This window comes from Ovis canadensis, chromosome 11 (genome assembly GCF_042477335.2).
Source record: "Ovis canadensis isolate MfBH-ARS-UI-01 breed Bighorn chromosome 11, ARS-UI_OviCan_v2, whole genome shotgun sequence".
In the NCBI taxonomy this organism is placed as follows: Eukaryota; Metazoa; Chordata; class Mammalia; order Artiodactyla; family Bovidae; genus Ovis; species Ovis canadensis.
In genome coordinates this window covers 31500754-31519510 of record NC_091255.1, presented here as the reverse complement: position 1 = coordinate 31519510, position 18757 = coordinate 31500754, and the positions used below count along the sequence as shown (strand labels likewise).

General features: G+C 44.2%; 1 protein-coding gene across 1 annotated transcript in view; it reads right to left on the bottom strand.

Annotated features, from left to right (window-relative positions):
* Nucleotides 1-220: 220 nt before the first annotated feature.
* RPA1 (replication protein A1) overlaps nt 221-18757 on the bottom strand; it is a 44477-nt gene continuing 25940 nt past the window's right edge. Inside the window, exons 6-17 of the mRNA XM_069603054.1 lie at nt 18358-18450; nt 15951-16083; nt 13991-14093; nt 12688-12756; nt 12377-12569; nt 11749-11888; nt 11188-11336; nt 8625-8757; nt 6154-6330; nt 5501-5608; nt 2583-2669; nt 221-1227 (exon numbers count right to left, since the gene is read on the bottom strand). Of these exons, the coding sequence (XP_069459155.1) occupies nt 1123-1227; nt 2583-2669; nt 5501-5608; nt 6154-6330; nt 8625-8757; nt 11188-11336; nt 11749-11888; nt 12377-12569; nt 12688-12756; nt 13991-14093; nt 15951-16083; nt 18358-18450 (1490 nt within the window). The 3' untranslated portion in view covers nt 221-1122. The remainder of the gene's footprint in view (nt 1228-2582; nt 2670-5500; nt 5609-6153; nt 6331-8624; nt 8758-11187; nt 11337-11748; nt 11889-12376; nt 12570-12687; nt 12757-13990; nt 14094-15950; nt 16084-18357; nt 18451-18757) is intronic.

The following is an 18757-nucleotide window of genomic DNA, read 5'->3' as shown; positions in this document are numbered from 1 at the left end:
GCATTCCGGGGCACAATGGCTTTTTGTTTTTGGTGTTTTCATTCTTTTAAAGATGCATTTCAAGGTTGCAGACATTAGGAAGAATGATCTCTATGCTTTGGACTAATCTTCGAGTTTGTAATGAGTTAACATCTCCCCCAAGTGAACATTTATTATGAAGGCTAATTAATTGCTTTCCAGTTACAAGAACCCTTTGCATTCAAAGAAAGTGGGATTCATAAGCAGAGAATAAACTGTTTATTAAACAAGGCAATGGCAACAAAGGGCTTCTCCCTTCAGAATCCCTTCTGTTTAATACAGCTTTAATCAAGAAAAGAAAACATACAAATGCAAGAAATACGTACAGGTAGAAAAGGCGTACCAACAGAAATGCAACATTAATTGAAGGGGAGACGAAAGCGATGCTTTGTAGTTGCTGGGATGTCTCTAGGGGACAGCAAGTCAATGCTTATCAGCCTTCCTCAGAAGAGACCATTTTGATTAATATCAGACCCATCTGACTCAGTCTATTAAACCCTGAAGGAAGGATATTCTTCAGATATAAAAGATATGACTTTGATTAATAATTCTACCCTATTGCCATTCCAGGCATTAACAACTGTGTGGCCCCTCTAGAAAGGGAGCCTTTGAAATCAAGGAAGACAGGCTTCCTAAAACACTCAAGTTCCTCCACAAAACCACTTCTCAGCACTCCCTTGGGAAGGGGCCTGAGCTGAGAAGGTGTCGCCACTGGAGAAGCGGGAACCCTGCCTACATAATTTAGTTCACTGTCTACAGATTGAGGGTCAATTTCCTGTGACATAATTTCTGGTTGAAAATAACGAGATCTTAGTAAAACTGACAAAAGCCTAAGGACAGGGGGTGAGTGGCACTACGGTCCGTGCAGCTGACCCTGAGGTCTGACACGGTTTACACCAGAGCCCTGCGAGCGTATTTCCCTTTGCTGTCAGTGGGTTCCCAGGTGTGACGAGAGGCGATGGCTTAGTCCACAGTAGAGGGGTGCTCTGCACCGCTGTCAGTCGGGGCGGGGATGGTGGTGCGGGTGGAGGCTGGGGGTGGGGTGGGGTGGGGGATTCAATCAGCCCTCTATCCACACGCTCCTGCCCCCTCGGCAGGATCCTCTCACATCGCCGCATTCCTCCTGATGTTCATGACCAGCCTTCTGCCGTATTCTTTGTAGTCCACAGGCTTCACATCCACCACCGTGGCCTTAATCCGAGACTCATCCTTTGAAAAGAGAAGAACGATTTGTGATGGAAGAAACACCTGTGGCCATGCTCCTGGTTTCAGTGATCCCAACAGGAGAGAGCACGAAGACATGCTGGTGGTTCAGAGTCCCGAGAGCCCAGGAAAGGAGCCGTGCTGATGAGCGCCGGGGCAAAGGCCCTGCACCAGTTCCTCATGGTCCCAGACACTCGGAAACCTGGACTCCAACAGAGCCAGAAACGGGAGCCCAGAAGACAGTGGCTTGCTAAAGCTACGCCACGGGCTCTGTGAGCGGGCGGTGGGAGAGCAGCCGTGCTCGCAGCAGAGGGCGAAGCCTGCTTCGGCCTGCCTCAGCTCCGTGAGAGGCGACCTTGCTGCCCTTCACCACCCCTGCCCACGCCACACGGGGACCAGTGACCCTTCCACCCCTCCCCCTCGACCACCCCCACCCCACCCTGACACCACACTGCTGACATCGAAAGGCTCATTTAATGCTCACAAAACCAGGCACAGCTGTTAGCAGGTATTAGGGTTCAGGCCTGACAAGAAAGCAGAGCAAGCAAATCCTGAAACAAGCAAGGTTTTCTGAATTCTCCTGCCGCCTGTTCACCAGGTTGGACAGTGCCTTCAGAGGCAGACTGGGGTGAGGCCAGCTCAGGGCCTGCACACTCCAGCTCTGTACCTACAAAACCCAGTCAGATCTCTAAGCATGTGTAGAGCTCTGAGGCTGGACTGCCTACATGCAATTATCAGCTCTGCCACTTGCTAGCGTATGAATTTAGGCAAGTTACTCAACTCTCCGTAACTACAGCTTTTCACTGGCAAAACGCAGGCAACAACAGTTCCTTCACACAGGGTTACTGCTAGGATGAATGGAGACCAAGTATGCAAAGGGTGGGGAACAGTATCTGGCAGATAGTCAGCACTCAATAAAGGCTGTTTTTTCATGATTTTATAATTGTATGATGTTATGAGCAATTAAAGGAATTTCCAAGGTAATGTTAACCACATGTGGTCTTTCTCTCATATACTGACTTTAGAACCCAAACCATGGGGAAGATGGGGTTTGTGTCTGTCAGGACACAAACCAAAATCCCCCAGGTTTTAACTGAAAAGGCCACACAGCATGTTTTCCTTGGCTGTTATTACTGGACATGACCCCTAACCTCTCTCTTGGTCTGTTTGCTCATCTGAAAACAGAGATGGTAACAGCACCCTAGTGTTGGTGACTCAGTGAGCAATACATGCAGGGTGTTACGAGTTGGGTCTGGAACACAGTAAGCGAGGAACTGACAGCTGACACTGTAGTGGGGTTGTGGGTGACAGACGAGAGTTCTATGCTGCTACCCTCACGCACCACGGGTGACGCTACTTACATTGTAGGTCTCCAGCTTGACCCTGATCCTGAACGTAAAAGATCGAAAGTTGGCATTCTGGAAAACTTCCTCAAATGCTTGCTCGTTCTGCAGAAACAAAACGTAAAACTGTCAGCATGCAAACTACCAGACCACCTGAAATTATCTATACGGTTTTTAAAAAGACTTGGAGGAAGATCTCTGAGAAAATGATCACCTCCCAGTGGCTTGAAATTTCTTAGGAATGACTAATATATAGGTGACATTTCATCGCATAAAACTGTTCAGGTAGAATTTTATTAAAAATTAAAATACTCTACCTAGAGTACTCAATTTCATATAGACAGAAAGTGGAATGATGGCTACCAGGGGCAACAGACAGTTAGTGTTTGATGGGTACAGGGTTTCAGCTGAGGAGGATGAAAAAGTTCTACAGCTGGATGATGGTGGCAGCTGCACAGCAATATGAAGGTATTTTAATGCCGGTGAACTTATACACGTGGGCTTCCCTGGTGGCTCAGCTGGTAAAGCCACCTGCAATGGAGGAGACCTGGGTTCAGTCCCTGGGTTGGGAAGATTCTCTGGAGAAGGGAAAGGCTGCCCACTCCATATTCTGGCCTGGAGAATGCCATGGGCTGTATAGTCCATGCAGCTTCCCTGGGTTCAGTCCCTGGGTCGGCAAGACCCAGCGGAGAAGGAAATGGCAACCCACTCCAGTACTTTTGCCTGGAAAATTCCATGGACGGAGGAGACTGGTAGGCTATAGTCCATGGGATTGCAAAGAGTCAGACATGACTGAGCAACTTCACTGGTTCACTGGTATAGTCCATGGGGTTGCAAAAGAGTCGGACACGACTAAGCGACTTTCACTCACTCACTCACAATGGTAAATTTTATGGATATTTTATCACAATAGAAAAAAACTGAAACACTCTTAAACACATTTCTAAACTTTCAAAATCTGTGATGGAATAGATCTGAGGCTCAGAATCTTCAGAACAAATTAAGAATGGACGAGGATTCAGGAAAAAAGTTCAAGTTGTCATATATACATTATTTCAGCCTCTGGATTTACAGATGTAGTAAGTGAAGAAGACGGGAGAAGTGGGCAAAAGTTAGGGAAGAAGTTTAAAATCCACAGTACTCTCTTACTGGCCTCTCAAATACTATTCGATTAAGCTTCTGAATTTAAAAAAAAAAGTCTGATAAACGGAGGGATTAGAGAAAGCATTTTATACAAATATGCATAAAATAAATGTACAAGAACTTTTAATAAAATTAATAGTTCATATCAGTCAAGTATTATTTGCAAGCCACTTGGAACATGAAAATAGCTTTGTTATATACAGAACTCTTTATATAAAGGTTACTACACACACACACACACACACACACAGAGTCCTCAGGCTTTTGGGTATGTAAATAAAACAATGTGTTAAACCTTCAGAAAATTGTACCAGCTGCCATCATTCTTTCAAGATTAGTCAAAGCGTGGAGCGCATACTCCAAGAATATTATGATTCCTGAGGGGAGAGTTCCTATATGTCCTCATTCACTGGCAGTAAAACCAGTCAAATGTAATAAGCCCATAAAAAATCCTGAAAGGCTGCCTCGAGCCTTAAAAGCTGATATGAAAATAGAGGACCAGGCAAAACAGATAAAAGATACCATCATACTTTAAAGTCAATTCCAGTTATTTCTGTAAAAGGGCTTGTTGGGATTATTTTCAGAGAGCTCATGGACAATTTCAAAGAGACAAAAGGGCAGAGCTAAATGAACAGAAGACAGGAAAAGAAAAAACACACACGCACACACCCCAAAACAAATGACAAATCCTTTTTTGCTACTGGCTTTTACAAGTATCCTAACCGATTTGGAGGACAATGGGGGAGAAAAATCTATAGACAGATACTAATTTGTGTGGCCCAGAAACTATAGCTTGTATTGGTCTTTGTATGTTTTATCTGAGCAAACATCTTTCTTAACTTTAGGATAACTAGTAATCTAGTCCTTGAATTAAACAAAACTACTAGGTGAAAATACTCTTTTATAAAAATTAAATGAAGAAAGTGACCTTATGAAAGAAAGTTACTTTGTAAGAACATATCTGACAATCTGAAAGAAGCACATACCTTATACGTGAATTTAAACCAGGATTTGACTCAACTTTTCAGAAAAGTGTTCATTACTTTAAAAAGGCACACTGAATAAAGATGTGGTACGGATACACATGGAACACTACTCAGCCATAAAATACAGTGAAATAATACCATCTACAGCAACACGGATACAACAAGAGATTATCACACTAAGCAAAGTCAGAAAAAGACAAATACCACAGAACACTATTTACATGTGGAATCTAACACATGACGCAAATGAACCTGTCTAGGGGGCAGAAACAGACTCAAGACACAGGGAACAAACTCAAGACACTCAGAAACAGACTCAAGACACGGTTATCATGGGGGGTGGGGGAGTGGGTGGAGAGGGATGGACTGGGAGCTTGGGGCTAGGAGAGACAAGCCATCACATATAGAATGGGTGGATAACAAGGTCCTACTGTAAAGCACAGGGAACTAATGGACTTAAAGTTTATTATTACAGACTCAAAAAATAAAGGTATCTGGACTTCAGCTCACTTCAGAAGATACTTCCAGATCTCAAGTGACTGCAGGCACACCGACTCTTAGAAACAGGAGGAAAAAGTGCCTTCTACTTAGAAAGGGCTGGTTTTAAAGAATTTTATACACATGACTTCATCACCTCATTGTTAGCACATCCGAGGTGGACACAATTAGAATTAGATGAGCTCTCACAGTCAGCAGTGAGAGACACTATACAACACCCACCAGCAATAGACCAACAATTATCAGAGCAAAAAACAGGTAAGTCACAGCATGGGAACTACTACAGAAATGATACAGGACATGGCCGACCTTCTCTTTTAATTCCCCGAGATATGCAGTGTTTTGTCCAAGGATGGCCTCTGCAGACTCCTGGAAACATGTGACCCACTGATTCTCTTGAAAATCGGCAATATTGACCTAAAAAACACAACTTCACATCATTACACCAAAGAAGTAACAAAAGGAAGACACACTAAGGAGACTGGGAGATTGACTTTCTCCACTCCTTCAAAGAGTTTCTAGGGAAAAGAGCCGATTCCACCAAATAGCTATGTTCTTTCCAAAGAATGTAAAAAGCATCCAGGAGAGAAGTTCAAAATGTTAAGTGTGGATCACAGCAGGAACGTGATATGGTGTGGACGTGTGATTTCAGTTCTCACGGGAGATACAGCCCAACAAAAATCACCTTCAGATGCAGGATCCGGGCACACTGGACTCAGAGGCCCTCCAGCTGCAAGGGGCTTTGGACTAAAGGTTTTGGATGAGTCTCCAATGTCTTCTGCATTTTAAACTGTACACCCTTCAGTCACCAGGAGACGCTCCCTAAGACTGCTCTCAGTCAGCGCTGTGCACCCCAGACAATCTGAAAGCCTGAACTGAGAGACAAGCCAGTCTCCACAGCATCGGGAGCTTCATAGGGACAAGTAACACCAGAGCGGTCCTCATGCACCCATCCTACTTACTGACAGGATCATGCGGTACTTGAAGTTGGGGAATTCACTGTCACACTTCTCGCAGCGGTACAATCCATTCTGCTGGTCAATCACTTTCTTGTTACAATCCTGAGTTGGGCAGGCCTGGTACATACAGTTCTCTTTGCGAAGATACACCACGGTTGCCACAGAGCTAAAATAGTCAGGCTTCAGGAGAAGAGAGTGGCATGAGGCAAAGAGCACAGACCAAAGTTCAGGACTGGATCTGCCCTGACATATGAGGGGTAAGCGTTTGCATATTCTCACAATGTGATTACAAGGGATAATTCATTCTATAGTTTCAGAGGTTACTTGAACTGACTACAAAATCCAGAAGGGTAACAAACCAAGTTCTAAAGCATATTACTCCTTAATAATAAAGAAGTTAATTCTAAACTGTGCTGTGCTTAGTTACTCAGTGGTGTCTGACTCTTTGTAACCCCATGGACTAGGCCACCAGGCTCCTTTGTCCATGGGGATTCTCCAGGCAAGAATACTGGAGAGAGTTGTCATGCTCTCTTTCAGGAGATCTTCCCAACTCAAGGATCGAACCCAGGTCTCTCGCATTGCAGGTGGATTCTTTACTGTCTGAGCCACCAGGGAAGTCCTTAATTCTAAATTAGACTAAACTATTTAATTAAAACTGAAATAGACTACATGAAAGAAAAAGACTTCAAGAGATCTTGATCTTGTTGCTCCTGTTCCTCTGCCCCTCCGAAGGTAACAGAACCAGGAAATACAGAGTGACACAGTGAACTCTAGCACAGTTATCTTCAACCAGTCCTCCTGTGTTAAAAGCAATAGCAGTGATTTCGAGCATCTCGATTCAACTTTGTCTTTGGTCAACAAGCATTTTCTGTAAAAAGCCAGACAGCGTCTATCTCAGGCTTTACAAGCCATCAGGTCACAGTCTGTTGCAGCTACTCGTCCTGCTGCTGGGGTGCAAGACCATCCACAGACAGTCTAGAGATGAGAACGGGTGGCTGGTTTCAATGCATTTGTACTTACAATAGGCGGCAGGCTAGATATGGCCCGTGGGCCTGTTTGTGGACCCCCGGTCTAAGTCATCAAGTTCAGTAGAATGCAAAAAGACTGAACAAGTGCCTTCAAAGTGGAGATAGCACTGGTAAATAAATGTGGCAAGGACCAAGTCACAAGCATAGGCTTTCTGTTGCTGCTATTTGCTTTGCCTTTTAACTGTCATGGAAAGGGTACAGGACGAATAATTTTGGAGGGTGGTGAGCAGTTCCCTCTGGGTGTACTTTGAACTCAGGGCCAGATGAATCCTCACTCTAAAAGGCTCTAGAGCAGCGGTCCCCAACCTTTTCAGCACCCGGGACCATTTTGGTAGAAGACTATTTTTCCATAGACAGGATGATTCAGGGAGCAATGCAAGCAACAGGGAGCAGCCCATTTCCGGCTGTGTGGCCTGGTTCCTAACAAGCTGTGGATCAGTACTGGTCTGCAGCCCAGGAGTTGGGGACTCCTGCTCTACTGAAGGGGAATCTTCCAGGAGAATGCCTAAAGGGTTTTTCTGTATTTCCAGGTAAGGGGCCGATTCAAAGTGTGACTTGAAAGTTTGGGTGTGAATAGGTACTCTCTAGGCCCGATTTCTTGTTACCTACTGTCTACCCTTAGGTCTAAGAAAGAAACTGGTTGACAAGAAAACCCAGAGTGACACAGATCTGTCCAACATTTAAGTCTCAGGACACTGTGTAACAGCATTATGAGTTGCAGTCATTGACAATGATGGATAAGAAAGTATTGTGAAATGAGACAGTAAGGAATAAAAACCATATTGTACAATATGAAAATAATAAAGCAGGAATTACTGGTTGTGGGAGCATAAAGGAGAAATAAATGATTTAAATCTTGAACTGCGGACAGAATACAGACTCAGAGCAAAATGGGGGGTGGGGGCCATCAAACACAAACATTGAAAGGGAAGCTGCAACTCCAGTCAAGTACCAGTCACGTCTTATCAGAAGATGCCAGGGCTGCTCAGCCCCCAAGAGGCTCGTCTTCTATACCCAGCGAGGGTACACACGATCCACTCCATGCCTGCTGCTGAAACTCACTAACACTCAGTGTGAGCAGTAATCGTGAAAGCTGCCTTCCTGGTCTGCAGGAACAATCCCAGAAAAGGAGTACGGACCTGAATGCGGTTCATGTTAACGTGCAACTTGATTACTACTGCTTCGTTAAGGTCCCTCCAAGAACTACACAACTCTCTAAGTCACAGCTCTGGGCATCTTTGTGCCTCAACTGACCTGAGGGATATAACATACTCCTATTAGAAAGCATGGCTCCCTCACTCTGGCTGGCATCCTTAGCCATCAGCCCAGGTAAGAATCATAGCTCTGGATTAAGGTCTAACAGCTGGTTATCAGAAATTGGACCTGAAAACTCATCCTCTCACACATTGTACATGCTTTTGTGGAGAAAGTTAGGAATGCAGATACCTTGTCACCTTGGCCCAGGTTCTCCGACTTGACCTCATATAAAGTTTTCCAGTTGGTGTTGCTCCCACCTGCTCCTCCACTCTTTAGATCAGAGATGGAAATGCCATCTAAGGCTTGTCCTTCTGAGTCAAACCTGAAAAACAAAGAATAACAGGCCCTACATATGCATACTGAATGTGATACTTGTTTCTATGTGCCAGGGTTAGGCTATTCACTCCCCATCCAACTGTTCACAGGTCATGGCCAAGTGGGGCTGAAGGTGGCCTCTTCCTTATTGTATCTCAAGTCTACTGAAGAAACGGAGTGGCCTCTTTTAAATCTCAATTGCTCTGACGCCTCCCAGTGGTCACAAAAGACAGTGCCAAACTGCCACAGAGCCTTTTCTTATATTAATTAGCCTTGCTATCAACACTGGCCAGATGGCCCAAGTGCCTAAAATACAGTAACCTGGAAAGTCAACAGCAAAACAAGCAACAACGGAGAGCCCTGGAATAGTTCTTCGGGCTACTGATGCTCATTCTTGCTCAGCAGCTGCATTTTTCTCACCGCTGAAATGTACCAGGCTAGAAAGGGACAGTTGACATATTTTAATGGGGTAGCAAAAAATGTTCCCAGATCTTTTAAGACTGGTATAATTTCAAAAGATTATACAATCGAAAGTAATTTATTAGAAGGTATTTACCTGTTTCCCTGTAGACTGACCTTCTTAGTGAGGTTTTACTTATGCCAGAATGAAAGTTGAAATTAAATTATGTTAAATTATTATAAAGTTGATTACATTATCGGCTAACATGAAGGAAAGGACCCCTGAGAGGAGTGTGTCAGAAGCACACTTGTGTCAGGAAAGAGGCAGGCTGAGATTGAAAACACACCAATGTCACCCAAAAGGAGGGTAAGTAGAAGTAACCACATACAGAAAAGGCTCCGTAAACCGAGAGCGTGGGACAGAACGGATGCTGCCCTAAGCTGCAGACAACTGCCTTTTTGTTCAGCCAGGTAAGCGGCTAAATCTGTCACAGAGGCACAGCAAGGTCCGTAAACCTATTTCACCTTGACTAGCAACACAAGTTTACAGTTTCAAAAACTCTGAGGAGACATTTGCCACCAAAGACAGCTCATCAGAAGTCAACAGAACAGGGAGAGAGGCAGCCCTTCTTACAGCAGAAACTCCACATTGCTGCAACAGAGAATCTAGACATCTCCAGACCTTGCCTGCGGGGGCGGACACACCGAGCTCCTTTCTGATCAACACCAAGCTGCCTTACTCAAGGGACAGCCATGTCTTTTCATGTTGACTGGGATCATAGTTATCGACAAGTAAACTATGAAGACCTTAATGTGGGCAATTAACCTGTGGTTGTGCCCCAGAGCCTGATGGGAAATCAAGCAGCAAGGACAAACGGAAGCCATGGTTCCTTCCGGTCAGCTTGTTAATGAAAGGGCCCTGCGCTACAATGCACAGCCAGCTACCAGAAAAGCTACACATGGGCCACATGGGCCACACGCACGAGGCTGGCTTAGGCGGCATGGCCATGCCAGGAGATGTGTCCGTGTGTCAGCCACTCACTCAGTCGTGCCCGACTCTTTGTGACCCCATGGACTGCAGCCCACCAGGCTCCGCTGCTCATGGGATTCTCCAGGCAAGAATACTGGAGTGGGTAGCCGTTCCCTTCTCCAGGGATCAAACCCAGGTCTCCTGCATCGCAGGCAGATTCTTTACCGACAGAGCCACCAGGGAAGCCTTAGACGTGTCATGAAACTATTCAGATAGGAGTGCTACTGGTTCACATTAAGCTCAAAGAAAAGCGGGGAGCATGTCATACACGCCAACTCTAGTCACTCAAACCCTAAGACATGGTTGGAAATCAACACCCACCTACTCCCACCCTGTAGCTCATAAGCTCAAGCGAGTTCCAGCGCTTTTTTCCCCTGACCACATCAATGCCTGCATACCAGGTTTCAGTTTGAAGTGCTCTATTGAGGCAGAATTTTAACACCCTAAATAGCTAGACACAACGAGGAGATTTTAGTAGGTTCTCCTCATCCCAAGCGCTTTGTGAATAGCAACATACTGCCCACAAAAGCCCATTGTGCCCACCGCACTCGATCAGAGTCTGGTGAATACACACTAGAAGATGCGATCGGCACCGGAGTCTAGATGGAACAAGAACGCCTAGCCCCCACCCGCCTCCACCCACAGAGACCCACGGCTTTGAGCCGTGAAATGAAAGACACCTCCGCTCACGGAGCTCTAGCACAAAGCTGCTACAGCCCGTCTTCACCTGCTTCGCAGGATCAAGGTCGGCGGGCAGCGTTCCTGTCCTAATTGCTCCCTGTGACTCTCCAGGTTTGCCGTGGGATTACAGGTTTGTCAGTTTAAGGCCTTTAGAGCCATCCTCTCAGAAGGCATAATGCCTCCAAGAAATATAGGAACTGCTCCATTTAGTAACAGAGCCCTCTGCTTGGCAGACAGATCACATGCTGATTGTAGGAACCAAAAGAACCAGTTCTTCTCCAAGCCCAAGTTCAAATAGCCCCTGTGTTGAGCCCCATAAAAACCTACCATCCACGAAGCTTATAGGCCTCTGGGATGTCAGGGTTCACAATGATGGTGCTTGAAGATAGTACAGAGAGGCTCCGTCCACCAAAATCAGAAACTCTGGCTCCTTTGATGGCCATCACAGGTTGTCTAGAACCATCAAATTTATCAGCCTGCATAACAACAGAAACAACAAACAAACAAGTGTCAATGGCAGGAAGAACACAAAGTTTTTTTTATAAAAAACAAAGAAAACAGCCAATAGAAGAGTGAATGCAATAAATGCTACATGGACTCAATACAAGATAACCTCACACACAAGAATCTGCTCAGAGATGCATCAAAACTAACCGAGAGTTACAGGAAAGAGCAAATTTCACTATGTAAAACCGAAATCACAGCAAATCTCACAGAAGTAAATCACAAAGGCTTTCAAATATTCCCCAGAGAGCCCAAACCTTCAAGAGGAAGGGTCTACCCAGCTGACATGGCCAAGGCCCCACAGCTCCTGAGGCAAGACCACCCAGGAAGCTCTTCATGTCCCCACCTTTCTGCACACTCCCGCCACTCAATGCAAGCACTTACATCGTCTCCCCACAGGGTAGCGTTCACTACCTTCCCTGACATGTCCATCAGATAGATATTTCTCTTCGAGACTTCTCTGTTGTTAGACTTCACTGTGATTTTTGTGACATCTTCGTAGTTCTTGCAGATCCCGATTATGTCTAAGACACAAGCACGGCGTTTTAGTAAGAAATGGTCAAGGGCTTCCCTGGTGGCTCAGGGGTAAAGAATCCATCTGCCAATGCAGGAGACATGGGTTCGATCCCTGGTCTGGGAAGATCCCACACGCTGCAGAGCAACTGAGCCTGTGCGCCACGACTACAGAGTCTGTGCTCTAGAGCCTGGGAGCCGCTGACCACTGAAGCCCGCGTGCCCTAGGGCCCGTGCTCTGCAGCGAGAAGCCCCTGCAATGAATGAGAAGCCCACTCGTGCCGACCAGAGAGTAGCCCTCATACTCTGCAATGAGAGAAGCCTGCGCAGCAACGAGGATCAGCACAGCCAAACACAAGCAAAGAGAATTAAAAAGATGGCGAGGCTCTCGTGACAGCACAACCAAAAGTGAAGCGGCGAGCACTCGCCTCACGCCGCCCCCATGTGCGGTGCAAGCGAGACCAACGATGACCACTCTTGGCTCTCATCACAGACTTACCCACAAGTGAGTCTTTAGATTTGCTCTCCAGGTCGCCAATCCCCGTGAAATCAAACTGAACTGTGGGTAAGTGACGACCGTCTTCACAGGGCATGACAGAAGTCTCATTGTTGAAGGTCATCTCGTAGTCGTTTTTGACGGCTGTGAATTGTTTGTTGGCGATCTTCAGGGTGCCTTTAGAGAAGTAATAGACCTACAAAAGAAGCCACGACGTGGAACGTGGGATGTGCCATCAAATCGGGTCTAAAATGCCTTCACCATCCCCACCCCATCACTCGGTCGTTTCTGGTCTAGACGCCACGCTGCCATACCTTGTTCACGTCAATAAGGGGGAAAAACTTGTCCGCTTGCTCATTGAAAGCAGTCGCTCTGATTTCACCCTGCAGAAGCGTGTGAGAGAGAGCAGGTTAGAACTATGGAGCTCCAGTTCTACCAGTGAAAAATGGGACACTCTGGTGTCAAGATGACATCTTTGAAACAGTAGCACAGTCAACATAGAAGACACATAGTTCACAGTCACACATTCAAGTTATCAACTCCAACAAAACAACCCAGGTTTAACTAGCTGATCCCCATTACTGTCCCTCATTAAACCTCAAGTTAGAAACCTTAAAAAAAAATGTATTTTGAAGATGAGTGACATTACTGAAGCCCCCGGGGAAGTGTGTTGGGCTGCCATGATTCACCAGCTTCCCTCGCATTTGCACCCATCAAGGAATTACTTCATACTCGAGAGTCATTGCCAAAAATGTTAAAATAAATCATACTTTCAGGTTGCTCGTGATTGGATTTTCACTTGTACTTTCCTGTCAGTCAAAATGCTACAGATGGAGAAGAAACTTAAATTAACAGCTGAATTTTTAGCCAACTGACAGATGAGACCAATAATTTGGTTTAAAAAAGGTGGATTCTGACTCAGTCAATACATTGGCGGTGTTATCCCATCTTCAAAAAAAAAAACAGAAACAAATAAAAAAACAAACCAACTATTTTTTTCTGCCCCCTTAGAGATTTGAACAAATAGGAAATATACAGCCATTTGAAAAGAATGCCTGAAGTATATACTAGGGATTTTAAGTAAAAAGAATGGTCGGAGATATAGCATGACAAGACGCTTGTTGAGATGCCACTACTTGGATTTTTCATCTCTCCATTGTGGTTTGGTTTCGTTTACATAAAGCGCAGAAGTCTGCGCTGCCAGAATGCATCTCTCGCAAAACCAACCACTTATCACTTGTCAAGGCTGCCACGTGCCTTCTGTTGTGGCCCAGGGCTCCATGCGGCTCCCAAGGAGACATCACCTCTTGGGGCTTTGACTAAGCCTCCTGGCAAGTCAGACAATGTCTCTGATTTCTCTTGCCTGTGAGACTACTCACATCTAGAAAACTAATGTCAACTGCTATAAATGCTTCCGCCTGAGACCAAGGATTTTACTTATGACTGAACCCTGTGCCCACAGACGGCATCAGAAGGTTACCAGGGAAGAAAGACAGCAGCAAGAAGCATGTTTCTTCTTGGCCTACTGTTATCTCTCACCTCACGGGCCTGCACAGAGGTAAGCCCTCTGTTTCCCAGAGCTGAGGACTCTTCTTTCCCCACCTGACAGATACTCACACTCTCATCAACCAGCTCTATGGAGAAAAGCTTTCCTTCCCCTCGAGAGTTGCTCCAGGTGCGGATCTGACTTTTGTTGGTGACACGAGCACAGATAGTCCACCTAAAAATAAAAAACGGATCATCTCAGTGTCGGGAGTCTTACTTGGGAAAGATCTGAAACGTTCCCTCCCTATTATCTTCTTAGAGGCTTTCTTACCTTATGCATATTCTATTTTCCAGGGGAAGCTGTATTTTAATCCAGCTAATTAAAACCCCAGGATGACATCCAGGTTTGACAGTTTATAGAATAAGCAAATAGTAAAACACACAAGGTGATTTAACACTGACTCATTCTCCTGTCAAATAAGTAAATTTATAAACGCTTTCTCTTCTCCAAAAGGCATCACCAAGGCAACACTATCCCCTTAATGAAAGGTTCTAAGCTAGAAAATGCAGTAATACCAGCAATTATATTTTGCCGCTATTTTCAATTATAGGAACTGATATAACTGATGTCAAACTTCTGTCTCACTTCCAGCGCACATGGAGTGTAAACACAAGGGTATGGAACATGGCGTTGGTTAAGCCACCAAAAGAAAACACTCTCAAGCACTATGATTTTAGACAGAAGCCATTAAAAAGGGGGGGCGCAAGGTCTGATATCCAATCCTGGTGCCCATCCCACGTGTAGCTACTGGACACATTAGCTACCCTACTCATCATTTCACAGGGGAACAGCCCTTCCTCACATTGCCAACAACTGAAGAATAAATACGTAAATAATATCTGAAAGAATTTTGAGAAGAGCACAAATTTTCAACTGCTAAAATTTTTAATGAAAGGAATCATATAAAAGAAGTATCTGTTCAGTTTATATGAATACAGTTGACACAAACACATTCTTTTTTAAAAAAATTTATTTACTTTAGTTGGAGGCTAATTACTTTACAATATTGTAGTGGTTTTTGCTATACATTGACATGAATCAGCCATGGGTTTACTTGTGTTCCCCATCCTGAACTCCCTCCTACCTCCCTCCCCATCCCACCCTCTGGGTCATCCAGTGCACCGGCCCTGAGCACCCTGTCTCATGCATCAAACCTGGACTGGCGATCTGTTTCACATATGGTAACATACATGTTTCAATGCTATTCTCTCAGATCATCCCACCCTCGCCTTCCCCCAGAGTCCAAAAGACTGTTCTATACATCTGTGTCTCTTTTTCTGTCTCGCATATAGGGTTATCGTTACCATCTTTCTAAATTCCATATCTATGTGTTAGTATACTGTATTGGTGTTTTTCTTTCCGGCCTACTTCACTCTGTATAATAGGCTCCAGTACACACATATTCTTTTAAGCCAACCAAATTGCAGTAATAATTTTTGGACTGAAAGTCATCTATTTATTTGATGAGAAGATGAAATGCCTTCTGAATTAGAACAAAGATTTATTTTTACTCATCAGACTATCAACTGGTTCTTAAAACTCTGTTGTTGCTGTTTAGCCACTAAATCGTATTTGACTCTTTGCAACCCCATGGACTGTAGCTCGCCAGGCTCCTCTGTCCATGAGATTTCCCAGGCAAGGATACTGGAGTGGGTTGCCATTTCCTTCTCCAGGGGATCTTCCCGACCCAGGGATTGTACGCACGCCTGTCGTCTCCTGCACTGGCACTCGGAGTCTTCACAGCTGAGCCACCAGGAAGCCCCCCTTAAAACATTAAATCTTTTAATTTTCAAGTTCTTTTAAAATGAATGAAGTTCCATAGGCTATGGCTGATTGCTCTTTCTGCCATTATTTTATTATGAAATAGTTAAAGGTTGCCACAATTTGTAACCCTTCTGGAAAAAAAAAAAAACGGAGGAAACCTATTTTATGCATGGTAACCCTGAAGTTCACATATGAGTAACTCAAGAGCCCATAACAACCTCTTATACTCCTAAGTTCCTTCTAAACATATTCTATGAAATAACTCACTTGGATTGGTATGGGGTGAGGCTGGCAATGGGTACCACTTTGGCCTGTGTTCCCCCAGAGCTGTTCACTTGGCTGGTACCGCCAGCTTTTCCAAATGTCTTTGAGGCACCAAAAGCCTTAGATGCAGTGGAAGCTTTAAAATCAAATACAAAGAAGGACAATCATTATTTTATTTAAATTTTATGGTAAGTTTTGTAAGAACTCTTAATTTACTAGTGACATCATATAAAATGAGAAGCCAAGGTTTTCCTTTTAAATAATCAAGAGATCTGGAAATCAAACAGAGACTGAAACGGGAGACTAGAGTGAGGTCTAAAATGAAGGCTGGGTGTACAGATGTTCAGGACTGAATCTGCTGACTTACATCCTGAGGTTGAGATAATTAGGTAATGAATCCAGACTCTGCTATTTCAGAGATGAATCTTTAAACTTTTCCCTTGTATCAGGAGGCAAGATAATAGGTTGGAGAAAGAAAATAACCTTGACTGAGAAGTGAAGACAAGCCACTGGTTGCGTAAGAGAAAGCAAGAAGGAAAGGCTGGGAATTAAGGGACACAGTGGGGGAACCATCCGAGGTGAAGAGTACCTATTACAAACAAATCTCCTCAAAACACCCCCAGAAAACTCCCAGCTCTCAACTGGTCTTACAGGAACAGATCATCTAGAATGAAGTTTATGGGACTGGGTTTAATTGGGAGCAAAGGGCAACGAATCAGTCTTCTGTTTAAGATGAACAGGGGTCGGGGGGACTGGCTATCGCGGCCCCTTCTTGCCTCCTTTTCATCCAAGCCTACACAGCTGCCTTGCACTTGGGAAGAATGTGTCATTATGTAACACCTATAAGCAGAAGAAGGCCTTTACATGCACGCTGTTTCTATTACGATTCAACCTCCAAGTTCAGAAGCAATGATTTAGTCCAATGATTTAATATCTTCTATACCAAAATATTTCTTCAACATGGCATCCGGATAGAAATGCGTATCTTCCATTATTCAGAATTTATTTACTGAGTTTCCACAGCAAGCACCACACTATTCTGGGTACTTACAGCACTCGGCAAAAAATAGACATAAACTGTCCCAGATCTTAAAATTTTCTAACTCGGGAGTCAAGAGACGACTTACACACACAGCACTAACAGTCACCTCAAGGTAACTCAAGGAAGCACACACTGTCTGTAGAATATCTTCTGTGTATGTGTAGAATATCGATCTCGTACGCAATATACAAGTATAAAAACACATACACATCCAGTTTGCATGCTGGCTGTTCCCCCTCAGTACACTTCCAGTCCTTTTCCTTTCAGCATCCAGTTACGTGTTCAGGGAACGTTAACTTATTATTATTATTTTTTTAATGGATCTCAGTATGAGCCAAAGACAGACACAAGGATAAATCTGTCGGGGGTCAGAGAGTGGGGAGAAGAATAACATACTATTTGTATTTCAGCCTAAGAAAGTGAGTATTTTGGGGGTACTTACCATTTTAGATAATCTATTTCCTCACCTCCCTCCAACAGTACATAATTGGAGCGTTATATATAAATAGATCCACTTGTAAAGGGAGATGGCTAGAAGAGAGCTATTACAAGGCAGATAAAAACATCAAAGGCTGACCAGTGGGGAAAAAGACAGACGTCCTGAAAGTTTCACAGAAATGCTAGTGACGTCTTAACCCTGCTTTTTTTTTTTTTAGAACCTTAGCACTGAGGAATAGAAACTAATCGTTGAGGGGAGGGGAGGGGAGGGGAGGAAGTGTGTGTGAAGCTGTGACAGAAAAAAGAAACTCTAAAAATAAATTCCAACCAAATTGTACAAATCATAATTTTCACTGGTGGCATCCCACACGAAGGGGTTCCTACAGGAGAGGCCAGAGAGTAAACAAAGTGATTCCATTATAGTCTCTCAGGACCTGCTGAAGAGAAAGTCAGAAAGAAAAAACTATTTCTCATCCATGAGACAGAAGCAAGACCTATGACCAACATAAATGATACTGTCTTCAAGCTAAGATAAATACTCCCAAGAGCCCCAAACGGGAAACCTGGAGAGAGACAAACCAAATGAGTGAGTGGATCCTAGAGAGTTAAAAGGCGAGAATTTAAAAGTTATGTAATTCACATAGTCAAGAGGACGTTAAGTGAGAAACTACCAGATAAATTATTAACAGAGAATAGTGTATCATTCTGATTTTTTTTAAAAGAAAAGCATATTAAGTATCTTTAAAAGACTGTCTTTAATCATTTTTTTCAATCACACACTTTACAATGAAAACTGGAATTATTCTTTGCAAGAAGCAACTGTCATGTGTGGCATTGTGAAAACTCCCTTTAGTCCCAGATTAAATTTCAAACCATCACTCAAAAGCCTGCCGCACGCAATCAGCACTCGTCCTTGGGTGGCAGCCTTACCCACTCCTGGGCTCCCATTCTGTTGCTGGGGCCTGCTGGTTGGTGGACTGGCTGCTGAGACAGGAGGAGGAACTACTGGCTGCTGTCCGTGTCCTGAAGATCAAAAGGGAAAGACCATTTTAGTGCCAATAATTTGCATTAAGAGATTTAAACTTAAGCAGAAGAAATATTCTGAGAAAGTGTAAATTTGTGATTTTTGTCAAAGACTCTCCTGGGTCAGAATTCATGCTGGGGCACTTGATTGCATGCAGCGAAAGTGCTAGCGGTTCACTTTTGTTTTCATTACCTAAAAGGTTGGCTCCATTTACCTTTCACCTGCTTATAATTGATGGCTTTCGGTTTTAATGAGGTTGTCCCCTAAAGCCTTGCCCATTTCTCCTGCGTGAACCTGAAGTAAAGT